This window comes from Labrus mixtus, chromosome 7 (assembly GCF_963584025.1).
Source record: "Labrus mixtus chromosome 7, fLabMix1.1, whole genome shotgun sequence".
Classification (NCBI taxonomy): Eukaryota; Metazoa; Chordata; class Actinopteri; order Labriformes; family Labridae; genus Labrus; species Labrus mixtus.
This window is the reverse complement of record NC_083618.1, coordinates 5,720,825-5,737,569: the sequence shown is the minus strand read 5'-3', so window position 1 is coordinate 5,737,569 and position 16,745 is coordinate 5,720,825. Positions and strand designations below refer to the sequence as shown.

The 16,745-nt window shown below is 42.7% G+C and overlaps 1 protein-coding gene across 1 annotated transcript in view; it reads left to right on the top strand.

Annotated features, from left to right (window-relative positions):
- The first annotated feature begins 384 nt into the window (after window positions 1–384).
- lrig1 (leucine-rich repeats and immunoglobulin-like domains 1) overlaps window positions 385–16,745 on the top strand; it is a 32,971-nt gene continuing 16,610 nt past the window's right edge. Inside the window, exons 1-3 of the mRNA XM_061042331.1 lie at window positions 385–1,419; window positions 12,415–12,486; window positions 13,390–13,464. Coding sequence (XP_060898314.1) covers window positions 1,217–1,419; window positions 12,415–12,486; window positions 13,390–13,464 — 350 coding nt within the window. The 5' untranslated portion in view covers window positions 385–1,216. The remainder of the gene's footprint in view (window positions 1,420–12,414; window positions 12,487–13,389; window positions 13,465–16,745) is intronic.

The window sequence follows — 16,745 nt, the reverse complement described above, 5'->3', positions numbered from 1 at the left end:
TGACTTTTTCTTTGAACATGTAAATCTTGATTTCAGTCTCACCTACAAACACTTCCAATGGCATTGTTATTACATTCAAACCAATGATGTTATTATGGCTTGTTATAATGCGATTACAGAGCTTGATCCCGGTGATTTGTCCCTTTAAGAAGCAGTGAGAGTGAGAGGAGGTGGTGCGGTTTCACACCCCGGGGTGGGAAACATGGGCGGGGCCAGCCGCCGCTGACTGACAGGCGCTCACGGTTCTGTCGTACACCCTGGTGCCGGAGGAACTTGAAACGACCAATCGGGTTAAGACTTGCTCCGCCCATTAAGCCTTTACAGCCAATCGCAGCAAACCTAAAGGAGGATCCTGGAATCGCTGTTGTGCATCCAACGTGGGACTACGGAACGATCACCCAGGAAAAAAAAAGGAAAAGTAACTCAAGAAAGGAAAAAACTCATGGTGGTGGTGCACGGTCGGAAGGAGGGGGTACTGTATTTTGCTTTTAATCAGATCGTGGAGATTTTGTGACCACAGACTGCACCTGATAAGCTGTTGGCTGACTTCTTCTCGGTGGACCGTGGGTTTTCCAAAGTTGGATTTATCAGAGGTGAAGTGCTGCCGGGATTGGATATGCAGCTCTCGGCTTGAGAGAGAAACGCTGGAGTTTGTCGGACACTATCCCTAAGTGTCTTAAGTTATTCCCTACATCTTCAAAATTTGTAGTGGACGTATAATAACTGCGTAATAAGACAATGCAACTATCTGGCTAAGTTTTGAACAGTGTTGCTCTGCAGTTATTTTGAGAGCTCTCCGGGCGCAGTGTCCTTTAACACTGTTTCATGTCTTCAAACATGTAAGCTTTCCTAACCAGAAAGTAAGGTTGAGCCTTTAGGAAAACTCTTCGAAACTTGAATGCCAACTTCGGTGCTACACCAGTCCGTTGTAGCCTACTTTTGTTGGCTTTAATGTGAATCACCTTTGATTTTTTTTTTTTAGCCCGCGTCGGACACCAGAGGAGAAAGTTGGAGTGGGGAACTCCTGTCCTGAAAGACTGTTATTACAATGGACAACATTTTACTACACCGCCGTTTATGCTAGCCTCAGTTTGACACGAGGAGGACCGCAAACATGCTGTAAAGGCTTTTAATCTCTCCGAAGCTACCTTCATAATCACAGTTTGTGGGTACGAGGAGACAGCACAGCGGCCGCGCTATTAAAGCTGGATACAAAATGGCGGCGTCACTGGGACGATTTGGATATGTTTCACGTTGTGTTTTTTATTTAATATTGTCGCTCGAACTGTTTATCAGTCGTGGATTGAGCTCAGACCTGCCGTGTGCCCAGAACTGTACGTGCAGCGGAGACTCAGTGGACTGTAGTAACCAGGAGCTGACTGCTACGCCTCTGGACCTTCCAGTCCGGACCGTCTCCTTGTAAGTAAAGATGCCCTTGCTGCCTATTTATTGACCAGTCCATAACGGGGGCAACACAGTTTGTACAGAAAAGTTCATTAAAGCACAGAAAGCTTTTCTTAAAAACACACGTACATAGTAATTAGGCGATATGTCTGTGTTTAAACGGGGTTTTCTCAGAGGGAATCCCATCTGAGGAGATGTTTGTGGTTTTGCATTTGAATTGCATAATGTTGTCTATCAGCTGTAACAAGATGAGTAGTGTTTATTCCCTCTAACTCTTAGCAAGTTGTAAGTGTTAAAAACAACTAGTCCCCTTTTTTTGCACAGGGACACCCTGCAACTAACATATTTCTACTTGTCTGCACAGACAGTTCAGACATAAATCATGTTGTTACATGATAAGAATTATTCACCAATTCGTGAGTTTGCCCCCCATTTAACAAAAGCACAGCAGGAAGACCGTTTATTCATTCAATAAACATCCAAATCTGCTATTCAAGTATCCACGCTCTCTTTAATTCAACAGACTTGATAAGGTGCTTGCTCGTTTTGAACTTTCTAATGTAGCTGAATGACTTGCAGCACTTTGACAGGTGTAATGATAACTAATGGAGGGCAGGCACAAACATAGAGCAACTTTGAGCTCTTATTCAGCCTGTCAGGGGCACATTCAAGTATTAAAGATGCTAACAAATGCAGCTTTTTCTCTTCAAAAGATCCTCTTAGTTTGGATTTTATTTTAACAAAATCTCCAGCTCGGTTAAACCCTGAGCCTTTTAGTAAACTGCATCATGCCATGACTTCCCATCTCTTGCAGTCGATACATTCAAATGTGTTTCATAGGCACTGAAACATAGATAGTAAACATGCACAATTTACCGAGATTGTCTTCATGTTTCTCATGTTAGAATGAACCAACTGTCCCTTTAATGGGTTTGAAAAATAGAGCCAAACATGTGATAAAGAAATAATCCTCCCCTTTATTCAGACAGATTCACAACAGGTATTACCTCCTCTTTTTTTTTTTTCTTCTCTGTTTCCAGCCACAGTTCACAAATTGCATTTCTTGGAAATATTCAAAGCATTGACTCGTCAGGATAAGACCGACAAAAGTTGCCCTGTTTGCTTTCTCAATCTAGGAAATGAGCCAATTTGGGGGCATTTTTATGGAACATCCCTCAGTGTTTAGTGAACTTCAACACTTATCAAACTAAATGACACAATTTATTTACACACAACACCACTCTCTGTCCTCCCAATCAACATTTTGGCTCTCTCTGCATTTTATTGCAACCACTATGTCCAGTGGCAATTGTGACAATTCCACATCTTGTTATAGAGTTTTTTTTTCTGCGTGTGTGTGTGTCTGTGTGTCTGTGTGTCTGTGTTTCTGGGAATGTGGGGTTAAAGACCAAAAGACTCCTCGGCTCCCAGGTTCCTGTGTTTTCTTCCCCATGGGAAGTGAGGAATGCAACTTTAAAAAGTCCTCTAAAAACATGAATAACGGCACTTGTGCCCGGGTAGCCTCATTGCCCTGAAGCACCACTTAGCCAAGTTCAAGTGCAGACGCTGTTTATCATGCATGCACATAGACACACACTGCGTCTCCTGTACCCACGGACCAATGGACAATGGACAACTACTGTTGGACAAATGTCCCGTCTTAAACAGCTGCTCTCAAACTTCTGGTTTGTGCAAAGAGTGTCCTACTCCTGTTATCTCAGCCAAACCTTATTGGTCGAGATATAAGCGCCCGCAATCTCGCTGTTTTCAAAGGGAATGGCTTTATGGCTTTGAAGGGTCTTTTAAAACACCTCAGTTGAATATTTCCACATGACTCGAGATAGTCACATTATGTTGGCAGGTAACTCAAAGGGAACAAGCTCTGCTCCTACGGGATCTGTAAACGAGCCAGATTGGCCGACTATTGCCGTAAACCCAGAAAGACAAGTATGGACAATTTGACTTGTGGCCTAATGTGATCCCATTATGGGTACCTTAAGCCCAGTCCTGTCCGATTTAGTGGATGAAAAAACTTTGTGTTCTGGGTTGGAAGTTTTAGTTTTTGAGTGCTGCTTTGCAAAAGAATGTGTGCAACCTGTGGCTGTAAGTTAATCAGAGACATAAAAGAACGTCTCTGCACCAAGGCCGGCTTTTCTACGTTCATCTGAATGTAAAATAGATGTAAAGATTAAAGGAAATCTCAATTACCTGTACCTAAACCACCTGTAGGATTTGACTGTAAAACAAATAAAGCACATTTGCATCTTGTTCATCAACAAGGAAGCCTACTATACTATATGCTTTCTACAATCATTTTAAGACTTCAAAATCAGCCTTGTGATCTGCTCTTATGTCTAAACAAATTAAAGACGTTCCAGCACAGAGCTGAAAATAAATGGCAGCTTCCCAGCCTTTTGTCTTGGTTAAGAGGGATTGCATTTGTTGCAATTATCTTAATACAAGCTCTTAAATCGGGATTACTTTGATGACACAACAGTATTTCCTCAGAACCTGCATTTACACAGCAGATCGCAGAAGTTTGAGGAGCAAGTGAATCAAGTGAAAAAAACAACCTTTCCTTTCAATGACTTTCTAGGCTGAATCAGAGTGAGTAGGAAGGATTGCTTTTCCCCGATTAGTGAGTTTAGTAATTCCCTGTATTTGTTGCTGTGTTAAACTTTGGTGCAAGCTTCATGCTGTAACTTAATCTTGGCTTTTAGCCGTGCAGAGGTTGCTTCTGTTGGGCCAACACAGGGCGTTATCCTCTTTGTTTTTTTCTTACCTCAGAATTATCGAGACCAGCCTTAAAACCCCTTAAAATGAAGATATTGGACACACAGGGGGCGTTATCTTCTTGCCCCTTCCTCTCAGGCATAGCTGTTCTTTGTCACTTTCAGAGATGTTGTGTGTCATGGGAAGTTAGATGGGTTTAGATGTTTGCAGTTTGTGCCTCAATAGCTGTATTGTCTCTGTACTTTGAATAAAGGGCTCTAATAATACTGTCCCCTTGTCAAAAAAAATCTCCCACCAGGACCTTGGTTTTTGACATGACCCGTCATAAAGATGTAATTTGGTCCTGTGATGAGGGACCAAAGAAACAAACATGGTGGCACATTCTGACAGAGCAATCCGAGGACGGATTGAGGATATGTGTAGGGCTTTAGGGGTTGATGATAACCCAGAGTTTACTGCAATGTGATAAGAACAAATGAGTATATTTATTAATCAAAAACAAAGACATCTCACTGTTTGACATCACAGGTTTATTAGGGTGAACACTTTAGACTGATGCAGCTTCTTTTCACCCTCTGCAGTCCGGAATTTCATTGCCTTGTCTTCCGCTGTTTTACTTCAGTGCTCGGGACATTGAACAATCGGACTGCCAGCCTCGGATGTTTGTCATTTTTTTCTGATTGATGAATAGACAAATAACATTCAAAGCAAGTTTGCCCTCACACAGTAACAAATTTCCTCTCAAGAGTGGTGCCTTATCTTATTTGGAGCGGGGGTAATGTGTATTAAAAGCATTTTAGCCCACAGCACCAAAGGCGTAATGCGATTTTGCGAGTAACTAAAAGCATGAACATTGCTAATTTTGGCTGAGATTGCTGTGGTTGGATAGAGATCAAGCAGATACCGGGTGTCTGTTTGCCAGCGCCTCTCTGTCTTTTCATGCAAGATTGTAAATCCTTTTTGTTTGTTTTTTTACAATGATAAAAAGCTGCACTTTTTATTGTTTCTCTTTGTTTGTATTTGAACATGTGAGTTCTTGCTTAATTAGCTTGCTGTAACTGGTGGTACGGCATAGACGATGCATGATCTTGAAAGGTCTCCTTTGTAAGCTTACATTTCCCCCAGTGGTTTCCCAATATGTTGGCCATAATGTTTGGCGTACACCAACTGTCTGCTACAGTTTAACCCCAAGCCTTAGCCTTAAAACCTCACGGCACAGCCTTATTGGTAAACACCACCCCCAACAGTTGGTTTTGGCTGCTGCCCTCAGGATATGGGTTTGTGTCGGTGGTTTTCCTGGCAGGGGCTCAGAGCTCAGCTGGCTGCTTGCGGACCAGTCTGCAAAGGGTGGGGCTGAGGATCACCTGGCCTGGGGGAATATGAGCGGAGGTGGGGGACATTTTCCGCCCGCTGCATAGGAAGTGTTTTGTCAATGTCACGGTCTGCTGCTGCCGCTGCTGCTGCTGCCTTCGGGCTGGTTCCACTAGTTGGTGAAAGTCCTGTCAGTGGTCAGAAACCTCAACCACTGTCACACATGTTTTAACACACTGAGCAACGCCAGAGGGAATGAAAAAGCACAGCACTGTTACTTCCATAATATCAGGCACAACTTGATTTTGAGGAAGGGTTTTACCTAGTTTGAACTATCTGTGAGCTTACAAAAATAATTAGAAAAAGTACAGCTATAGAGTTTCTGCTGTTTAGTTTGTAAGTCTGAACAGTGAAAAGGCTTCTCCTCCTGTTTAAACAGGTGAACATTTCAGCAGCAGTAGCACTCAGCGGGGCTGAGCTTCTTGTGGTCACTAGGGCAATTCTAGCTACACAGCCTTGTAATCTTGTGGTATTGTGGGTAATTACACTATGTTTGTTTATTGTTATCGTTTCCCTAGCGGTGTAGCTTGAATGTCCTCCCGCAGATATTTTTATAAGTGTTTAGAAGGCTTTGGGATGATACCATCACTGGCACAGATTTTTATCAGCATCTCTTCACTTTTCCCCTCTTATCAGGCTGCTTGGTGTAAAGAAGGATAGTAAAAGTAAAGGACACTTCCTGGATGGAAATTTAAAGCAGCGGTCTCGTTTTTTCAGGGAGTGATGCTCTTTTTAAATATCAGATTAAGATGATTCATGCTAAAATAAAAATCACAGCTTAATTACAATTTAGGAAGGAACAGCAAAGGTTGAGCCCCTGCTCTAATAGCAGCAGATAAAGCCTGACATTAACATGAAGATATGGAATGAGCTCATGGCCCCTTGCTCTGGCTTTAATGACAATCAAACAGCTGCTCTGCAAGTCATTCTAGAGGAATCCAGTCAGCAGAATAGATGGCTCTTTTGTGAAGACACTTTAGGGCGCCAAGTTTTTTTTTTCTCCACCTTTCCCTCTCCCAACAAAGTCGGCGTCTACAAAGTGGACTTGATCGATGAATCATCTGTGAATTCTCTACATCTGGTGAGAGTTTAGAAATCTGGAGAAGATGTTTAAAAAAAAAAAAAGCGTGACTTGGACTGAGAGGAGGAGGAGGAGGAGGAGGTGCTGTGCAAGTGAACGCAGCTTCTCCCAAGAAACCATGCAGTCTTTGGAGAAGAAAATGAAGCTCTGAGGGCTCAATTCGGCCAAATATATATTTTTTTCTCTCTCTCTCTATTAGCATCTGTACTTTCTGGTACTGGAGAAAGGAGAGGCACTGTCTAGACAGCCATGCTTTCACATGCACTGAGATTAGCACAGTCTAATGTTTAGATGCTTGTTTCACCATTGCCTGGAGAGTAACTGTTGTAGAGTTTTGATCTGATAGTAAAATAAACAAAGTGTAGAAAAGGAATTGACAAACGATCCTGTCTTTTAGTCCACTTTGAAGTCGAGAGCATAAGGTCAGATGTCTGCACTAGAGCCTCAGTATAGAGACATACAGTACTTATGTTATTCTTTCAAATTAATTGACTCATTTCCTCTTACTCATAATGAAGTAATCTGGTGCCATTTATATCAAATTACTTATTGTTATCACGCAAGAATCCAGTGTTCAATGCAGCAGCATGTTCACATACAGTGTGTAGGATGTGTGTAGACAGCGTCAGTGTAATTATGCTTTACATCTGGAGTGTCCAGGCTGGCGTCTTCAGGCCTGGCGTCGGTTTCATGCGTTGCCTCAGGCTAGAGTGCAGGGCCTTTTCCCAACCTTCTCCCTGTTTGTTTGGAGTGCCCCGTTCCATTCCCGGCTTCAGCCCCCCCAAACCAGCAGCGTGAAAAAATGGCGCTGCACATGGCCCCAAGATGTGGCCCTTCTTCCTGCCTTGGAAAACTTCAGAAACTGAGTCACGCTCCCTCCTAGCCTGGCTGATTTCAAAGGCTGGGAGCGACTCCTTTGTTGAGAAGTGTGTGTGTGTGTGTGTGTGCGTGTGCGTGTGCGTGTGTGTGCGTGTGCGTGTGCGCGTGTGGGGGAGGATTCTGTTATGCAAATGGTGAATTATGCTGATCCCATCTGCACTACATTTCTCTGATCTCGCACCTTAGATCTCCTCAAGCTCCTGAGATCTGACACTCACTGTGTTTTACTATGGTTTCAGCTTATCTCATTTGTCATTATTATTGCAGATATTGTTGGTCGGCTTAAGCTTTTAACCTTGTCAAAGCTGATAAGATAGAAGCTTTGTTCTGCCCGTTTCCTTCCTCTGTTTGACTTGTGTGTAAAATGGTGGCCTGGAGCTGGTGTTAGCTTTGTGTACACTCTCACTGCAGTTGCCTGGCTATAAACTTGGTCTTAATGACAGGAAGACTGTGTGTGTGTGTGTGTGCGTGCGTGTGCGTGTGTGCGTGCGTGTGTGCCTGGCCCCTGACACTCAGGTTATTATTTGACCGCTTTTATGATGCTCTGAAATCGACCACATTAAAGGGCCTTTGTCTTGCAGCTTGACTACAGAAGGTTCATCCCTGACATCACTTCACACTTTGAGCGAGCAAAGTTCGCTCTGCGTCTATGTGTGATTAAAAAAAAAAGCTGGAAAGATAATGATGATGAATCTCCATATGTGAGAGTCCCTGCTCTTCACCTCTCCCTCTCCGTATCTCCCCTCTCCCACACACAGACTGTGTGCTGACTTACAAGCATAGTGTCATATGCTATGACATCACTCCTGTCCTCCCAGATTTCCTCTACTCCCACAGCACCCATAACACAGCTATTTTTTAAAGCCTTTTAATGAGTTTTATATGTTGGATCAGCTTCTCGGTCCAGCAATGACGCTTTAGTGCAGGCGCTGAGCCCCATTTTTCTCCCTGAGACAGTTTGCTTAGTCAGACAGGCTTATTAGGAGTTTATCACGTTGTCCTTTTAGGCCTTTTTTTTCCAGCAGGCTCAGACTGCTCACATTTTAGATACAGTAGTTTGCTGATTATCACTTGATCTAAGAATTTTGAAAGAGAAAAGAGGAGTTACTAAGGTCATAAGTTACATTAACAAAAAGCCATAGAGAGACATATTCATACTGTAAATATAGTAGGAAAGGCAGAAAGTGCCGACTGTCTTAACATTACTTCTGTGCTGGTTTATCAACTGTAATGTGTCAGATTTAGTGACACTATCCAGAGCAACAGGTGGCTGATTGTTTGTGTGTTTTTCTGAGATCAACATTTGTCTTTTGTCCACATTACTGTGGTGTAGCCCTGTGTGTGACTTTTATGCTAGAGCCAGTCCCCCTCCCTGAGTATTTCATAGTTTCTTATTGTTTGTGGTTATTGTTTGTAATATGTAGGGAGGTGCTTGGTGGGGCGGGGGTTGGAAGGTGGGAGAGTAACTGCGTCTGTATGCCAGACATGCCCGTTTTTTCTGCTTCCCTTTTGTTTTGTGTCTTTGCATTCTGACGACAGAAAAGACTTTGTGCTGACATCAGTGGAAAATCTTTGTTTTTAACAGTTTGAAATAGATAGATGGAGTGGGTTTTTTTATTGACATGCTTACTAAAATGAAAACCGTAAAACAGATGTGTGTTAGTGTAAGAGTAATAACACGGTCATCAATTTTAATATTTTGTTCAATCGTCATTTCGGACCATGAATAATAATTACCGGTAAGTAACATTTGAAAGGAATGTAACAACATGCTCACCTGGCAGCAGTGCCCCAGTCAGGAGGGTACACTTTTAGTGGGAACATTTGTTTTTGGCTCAACGTGCAGCCTTGAATTAGCACACACTTTGTCTGGTGAAGGATCTGCCAGAACAGGCGTTTGAGTGTAATCCGGCTGACTAATGTCAAACAGTCCAGCCCATTTGTATCAAACTAGTTGTACGGTACAATGAAATGTTGTGTTTGAAGCATGACGGCAAACTGCTTTGTAGGGTTTGTCATGGTTAATCTCAGCGACAGCTCCCTTCTAAATGTTGGGTCCTATGATTTTTCCACGACGCAGAAAACACTGATGGTAAAACGTGGAATATCTGGGAATATGCTGAAATGTGGACGTGATTAACAAAAAACCTACTTACCAATCCAAGTCTTTGTTATAGAACCTGAGCCAAATGAACAGATAAAAACTACGTTGAGAGTCTCTACCGTAGTTTAGCCACTGCAGCTTCTGCCAGCCTTTCTGTGTGTGACCTGTTTTCACCCGGGGGCGGGGCTAGTCTCCCCCATAACGGCCAGACATGAAGAAGGGGCCACCTAACACGTCAAAGCCATCGACAAAAATTAAGAGATGCATCAGAGCAACAAAATCTGAACGACTTCCACCTAAACAGGAGAGCAACTTCACGATACGATTGACTGCAATGTGCAATGGCCACCTACGATCTACAAAAATAACTGAGAGAGACAGCGTGCAAGCAAGAGCTCATCACTTCAGCAATAACTCAATCTTGCAAACACATCAGCAGAAGCTGCCCCAAGTACCTAAGAGGGGAGTGTATGTGTGGAATAAGTTATTCCACTGGGAAAAAACTGAAGAAGCTAAGTCAGTTTCTGGTGAAGCATTGTAATCAAGGAGGAGCATTGCAAGGACATGAGAGTAGCCTCGGGTCACAAAATGTGGTGACATCGTAAAACTCAGAAATTAGAAAACTAAATTGGAAAAACGGATTTCATCGGGCTGATAAATCATCCATCCTTCTACGACTGGTTGATTTGTATGCACTGTTCTTGTGGGAAATTGTTTGCAATTGGTTGTTTGTGCCCTGCAGCAACTTTAGAGATTTTCAGAATACATGAAAGCTTCTCATTCTTCTCGGTTTGGTTGAATGTTCCTGCAGTTTTTTTTTGTCTGCAAATCTTAAATACCAAAGCTCTAAAGACTTGTAGTCGTCTGATCCAGACGTGGCAAACTGTTGCAGAAACAGCTTAATAGTTGTAAGGTCATTTTCTGGAAAGCATTAACCTGGCTTAGCACTGTAAACACCCCCCTCCACCCCACCCTCTTACAACCCCTCCTTGTACAGGAGAGAGGTAGGGAGACAGTGGGCATAGATGGGAATCCAGTGTTATCTGCATCACTTTATACAGTAGGTGTTAAAATGCTGTGAAACTTATCTTATCTGATAGGCAGGGGAATAAATCTGTCTGAATGAGGAGGAGGGAGAAAAGGCCTCAGTTATGTAAACATCATAGGTGACTAAGAAAGAGGCACATGCATGCTTGCATACACACAGAAAAAGGACCAGTTTTGTTGTTGCTGGGGCCTTTAGCAGCAGTATGGCAGGTTTGACTCTCGATGTTACGCCTTTGTTCTGTTTTTCTCTGCTCTTTATTTTAAACTTTTCCATTTTGGCTCTGCTTTTGAATTTGCCTTTGAACTTGCTTTGCACATACCTCGCACAGATACAATTCCCCTCACCTTTAACAACAAAAAGCTCCATGTTGGTTTATCAACACGTCTTGTTTGCCCGTAAAGCAAGCTCTACTTGTAAATGTCCCTCGCCTGTTTATTCCAGTAGTTTGATTCAAATCTGCCAAAGAGAGTTCTCTCTCAAGTTCATTTTGTCTGAGCTGTGTTTGTGTGTGCCAGGTGTGTGTGTGTGTGTGTGTACCTTCAGGCAGAGGCAACCCGTAGGAAAGCCGTGTGATTTTTCACTTAGCTTCACCATAACGAGGAAATTGCCTCCTGTTGCAGCGGACGACAATTTAAGCGATCTAGGCCACAATGGGAGGTGCCCCAGTGAAATGATCATAACATAGACACACACTATGCACACCTCCTTGTCAGATCTGTGCCTGGAGGCCAGACACATGCGCTGCTATTATCTCGTCATACACACAGGGAGAAAGCTTTGGGGAGGGAGACTGTCATTATCTGCAATCAAGCACAGGAGACAAGAAAGGGAAATTTTTCAAGCGAGACGGAGGTTGAGATTGATAGGAATAAATGGGTTTATAACGCTGAGTGTCTGCAATAACATACTTTTTGCTGCTCTATGGACTGAGCCCCTTCTCACTCTTTTACTGTAATATCCATTTCTACAGTCTCTAAAATGTAGACACATTTAAGACCTTATAGCTTTTGCAACAGAGTTTACTCCCCTTTCTCCCCCTTTGCAATCTTCTAAGGCCATGGTGGGACAATAGGATGAGGAATGTGTTGCATCAGGTAAAAGTGTCCCCAGTCTCTGGGAACAAGCAGCCATCTCTCGGCAAGCCTGTGAAACATTCCTGGGCCGTCTCTCACGTCTGGACAGAGGGATGGAGGGGCGGGAGGCAGGCGGCTCAGGGCTGTAGGCTCCCTTTGTCCCTAGCCATAACCCCAGCACACAAACACAAACACCACTCTCACTGCAGTCTACTCTCTGCCAACAGGCCGGCTGCATGCCAGCCGGGCAGGAGGCGTGTATGTGTGTGTGTGTGACAGACTAGCTTATGCATAAAATATATTCATGTGAAGTGTGAAGCTCAAAGCCCCTGCTTTTGAATCAGTAACGCTATATCACTGGACAAATCACTCTAATAACTCTCCACACAAGTCAAGTGGCAGCTATTAAATACACTGTTAGCCTAAAGTGCAAATTGACTGCTACGGATGAATAGCCTGTGGGTTATGTTTGGAAAGTGAGCCAGGAGAGAGGCACTCTGTATCGATAGTATTGATCGGGCCCTCCTTGAAGGCCGCCTCGATGGATGTACTGCAGCGTTTTGAGGCATACTTAATGTGGACGGGGGAGGCTGTTTGTCAAATGGGAAAGATAATTGTTGGTATTGATCCTGATCCTCATTCAAAGATCTGAAAAGTGGCAACTGCAAAGGAAAGGAGTTGAACTGCTTTTATTTATTTACACCGTATTTTCTCCTTTCAGAAATCTTGGACACAACAAGCTGACCTCCATCGATGTTGAAGCTTTTGACGACCTTCCCAACTTGAGAGAGCTGTAAGTCGTCATAACGTAACCTCTGAAAACGTCTTGTTGATTTCCCCTTGTGTATGTTTGGCATGACTCATCTGTTTTTCTCCATTGTGTGAGGCTTACAGTGTATAAATGTAGCTTAGTTTCTTTATGCAAATCAAGGACCGTCAGTTGAATTCAACACTTTTTTTTTCCATCAATGACTTATGTCTAACTTCCATGCTCGCCACTCTACTTCCTAGTAGCATCCTAGTATATGTTGCCTTGACCTAAGTCCAATTGAGAATAAAGTGGTGGTTTTCTAAATTAAGCAGCCCCTCGACAACCCGATACTGTGACCAACGCTGGCCTTGTAAATATTTTATATGGTGAGGAGAGGGCTTGGCTCTGTGTCACTCAGCACCAGTGCACAAGACACACACACATACACCAGCTAACTGGTGATACACACACTGGTGACATCTTTGGCAGGTCGAACGGCCAGTCATACGCTCCCTGACATCTGTTTTACTCTCATGTTATTTTTGGTTCTTTAAAAAGGATGACTTGCGACTTGCTTTGCGGCTGAAGTGACAAGTCGAGTTTGAAATCTTTTGATTTATACAGTTTTTTTTAAGCCTTATGCAATGTGAAACAGACCTGACAACACTCTTGTAACTCAGCCAGCAAACCAGAAGTTCGCACACACTCCATGTAGTTTGATGAAGGCTCAATGTGTCTCTAGATTTGAGATATAGTGAATTTATTTTGTTTATTTTCCATAATTACAGCAGTTAAAAATCATCTGTTGCTTTGATTCTTTCAGTTTAAAATGTATTCCTCTTGTAAAAATGCTCCCATTTTGTAATTTGTATGCACGGTTTGGTTTTTCCCTTCAGGGAATAGTTTTGATCTTTAACTTACTACTTTTCTTTTTCCCATTTACAGGCGGCTGGACCACAATGAGCTGACCTCCATACCAGATTTAGGACAGGCAGCTTCCAAGATTGTATCCCTCTACCTGTGAGTACTGCCTCATTCACTGCTAAACATGGTACCAAAACGACCAAGCCCCCTCGTGCTGTATTCTTAGGCCAGTGGCCTCTTTGAAATGCTCTTAAAATAGTCTGTTGACATCTGTGGAGGATCCGTGCACCTTTGCATCTGAAATTAATACTGCATTCAGATTTTTTTCACAAGCTTAATCAAAACTCGCTCCTGCAGTTGAGCTCAGAGCGATAACTATATGGTCGTCATGAAACTACCTAGTCTTAAAACCCTGTCATGTATTTGCGTCTACAGTGAGTGGTAATGGCTGCTTGGGTTTTTCAGCTTGGATGTAGTTCCATCTTGGTTGCTCCTAGTTGTGCAACTGTGCCTGTGGGGACTGCTTGCACTGGCATATCACTGGAGTTTTACTGCCATATTTGGGAAGGGCTTGTTTGTGATTGTGTATGTCACTAGCTTGAGCTAACAGTCTCATTTTAAGATTCACTGTGAGAAATGTGTTGTTTTTAGCAGGGGGCTTTTTAGGCCTTTATTTCAGAGAGATTGGACAGTGGATACAGTCAGAAACTGAGGAGAGAGAGAGAGAGAGAGAGAGAGTTGGGAATGACATGCAGGAGAGGAGCCACAGATTAGATTCGAACCCGGGCAGAAATTTGTAGTTTTCTAACTTAATTCAAGTTGCAGTTTGGGAGATGAATGAGAAAAAGCATGGAAATGTTTCATGTTAAAAGTTAGTATCAGGATAATCAGACTACATTTTTGTATTTGTAAGTCTGATGGTAAGTTTGAGGGTAAGTTTGAGGACAGGAAATAAAGTCATAATAATTGAGGTAAAGCTACAAAGAAATGTTTCTCACCATTCCTGCAGTAGCCATTTCAAATGTGTCATGTAACACCTTCATTTATCTTCAATTTCATCTCACATCTGATTGGTTTCTTGATAACTACGATGTTCAAGAATGTCTCAAAGAATGCAAAACAAATGACAATGAAAGGCTGTCGAAGGTGACACATAAGTTAGTCTAAGAAAACAATCACGAGGCTGAACTGTATAAAAGCTAGTCGCAGATAAATTGCAATGCTCCTTGGTATGTTTCGAATGAATGTGGCTCTATAAACACGCACAAAAACACACACATGGAGAAGAACAATCATAACAGCGTTCCAACCCGTATCATCTGTTGGGTGGACTGTTGTTTTTCCAGCGTGCCATAGCTTTTTCCCCTCGTGTGACCAGAGAACATTCTCACATCTCACTCAACCTGAAACAAGAAAGTTAAACCCCTCTAAGCTAGTCGACTGCTAAGCATTAGCTTAACTCAGTGTATCTTCTTTCGCACCTTGCTAGCTTGCCAGCTGACTGACTGGAAGTAAAGGACGCAGCTGCCTGCTCCTTTAATATTTGGTCATCGTCATATGATTTTCTGTGATGAGCTTCGTGGGAGTCACACCTACGCCTCTTCCTATGTGTCATCTGCCTGCTTCTCAGAAATTGACATGATGCACTAATACGGTCAGGACATTTCTGTAAGCTGTATACATCAGGAAAGATTAGGAAACTGTTCAAATTTCTTAATAATAGTGTGTAGCACAAACTCCAGTTCACTTAGCTTCATATCCAAAACAGATCAGAGCAAGTTCACCTTAACTTGCACAAACTATGCAGAGTTGCAGCCCCTCCAAATGATTGCGGTGTCTTTTTTTGGCCTGACTTGAAGCCTGTTGCTAGGGGGAAGGTCTGTAGGTCTGACGGGAGTGGAGGCTGAAGGGAGGGTCAGATCTTTACAAAGCCACACAGCTGAAGCAAAGGCCCGTGGAAGCACTTGCAGCTGCAGCTGTCAGTCACATGGCTTACAGTAAAATGGGTGACAGTGAGAAGGGGAGGAAGGATGAGAAAATAGGGAGTGCAGTATCAGATCAGGGTGACATCACCCACATGTCGAAAGAGGAATGGTTGTGGAGAAATAGTGGAGGAGGTAATAAGGAGAAACAGAGAGGCATATGAAGGCAAAAAAAGGGAAGCAAGAGCTGAGGTCATGTTCAGGATTATTCCCTAAAGTAATGCATTGAGTCTCCATGCCAACCAGCAGGCTCTCTCAGGAGTGTGAGAGTCTGTGTGAATGAGCCCAGTACATACTGCAGGGCAGTGCTCCTGTGCATTTGGTTGAGAAAGTCTGGAATGCTGTCTGACGACAAGTCTGTGTGTGAGACACACACACACACACACACACACACCTAAGCAAATGGACTGACTGCTAACTTCTATCTAATAGCAAAGTCTGTAAGAAGTTTAGAGAACATTATGTGTGGTTGCTTCCATCTGCCTGTCTCTATGTCCTGGAGTGTTTGTTATATTTCAAAGAGGTTGTAGAAGTTCATATATTAAATATAGATACAATGATTGACACGTTTTCAGAGTCTCAGGCTTTCTAAATTATCAGTTAATTAATTATTATTATTTAAAAGGATGTGTTTACCGTCTTTTGATGATAGAAATAGATGAATTACTGCGCACAGTTTTTCACTTCACCTCAGCAGCTGTAATTAGCTGATGATTATCTTTTGCCATGATATTTCCAGACCCTGACACACATGGCTATTCAGAACTTTCTGATGCAGAACCTTTCAAAATGTGCACTCCCTAAGAACCTGCTGACTTTTTCCAGTTTAGGAATATAATATATAATATTTTAAAGAGATATTGTCATCTTGTGTCTAAACTGCGAATTAAAAAAACAACTAAAAGGGGGCTGAACTTTTCCTTTATTCATTTCTTCTTTCCTTATACCTTCTTGCTTGGTTCAGAGGTGACTTTATTTTCTGAAGCCTTCACCTCTTGCTTTTCTTCACATGACTTTCAGATCTTGGCTACTGCTGTTGTAGAAGTCAGCACGTTTGCTGCCTTTTATAAATGTTTTTTAGTCAAAACATTTGAGTAGATGATAAATAAATGTTATAAAAGTCAGCCGATCACATAGGAACTCCTGAAAAATTGGACAAATGCCATATGCCATGCTGCAACTGTCCAATGAGGAACTATGAGAGCTTTATGGCATCCCGCTGACTCCCATAAAGCAACTGTAGGAGAGTCAGAAAATAGCCAAAAGTTATAAAAAAAACATGCTGTCGAAGTAACAACATTTCAACAACTTTCCCAACGTCACATCAAAGGGGACCTTTAGAACAGCTCAGGGCTAGAAATCATATGGCCTGCTGGATGATCTGGTTTTAAAATAATTCTCCTTTTGTCCTGAGCAGCGGCTTCAAACGGGAAGCCTCATGGCCAAACATTCGCC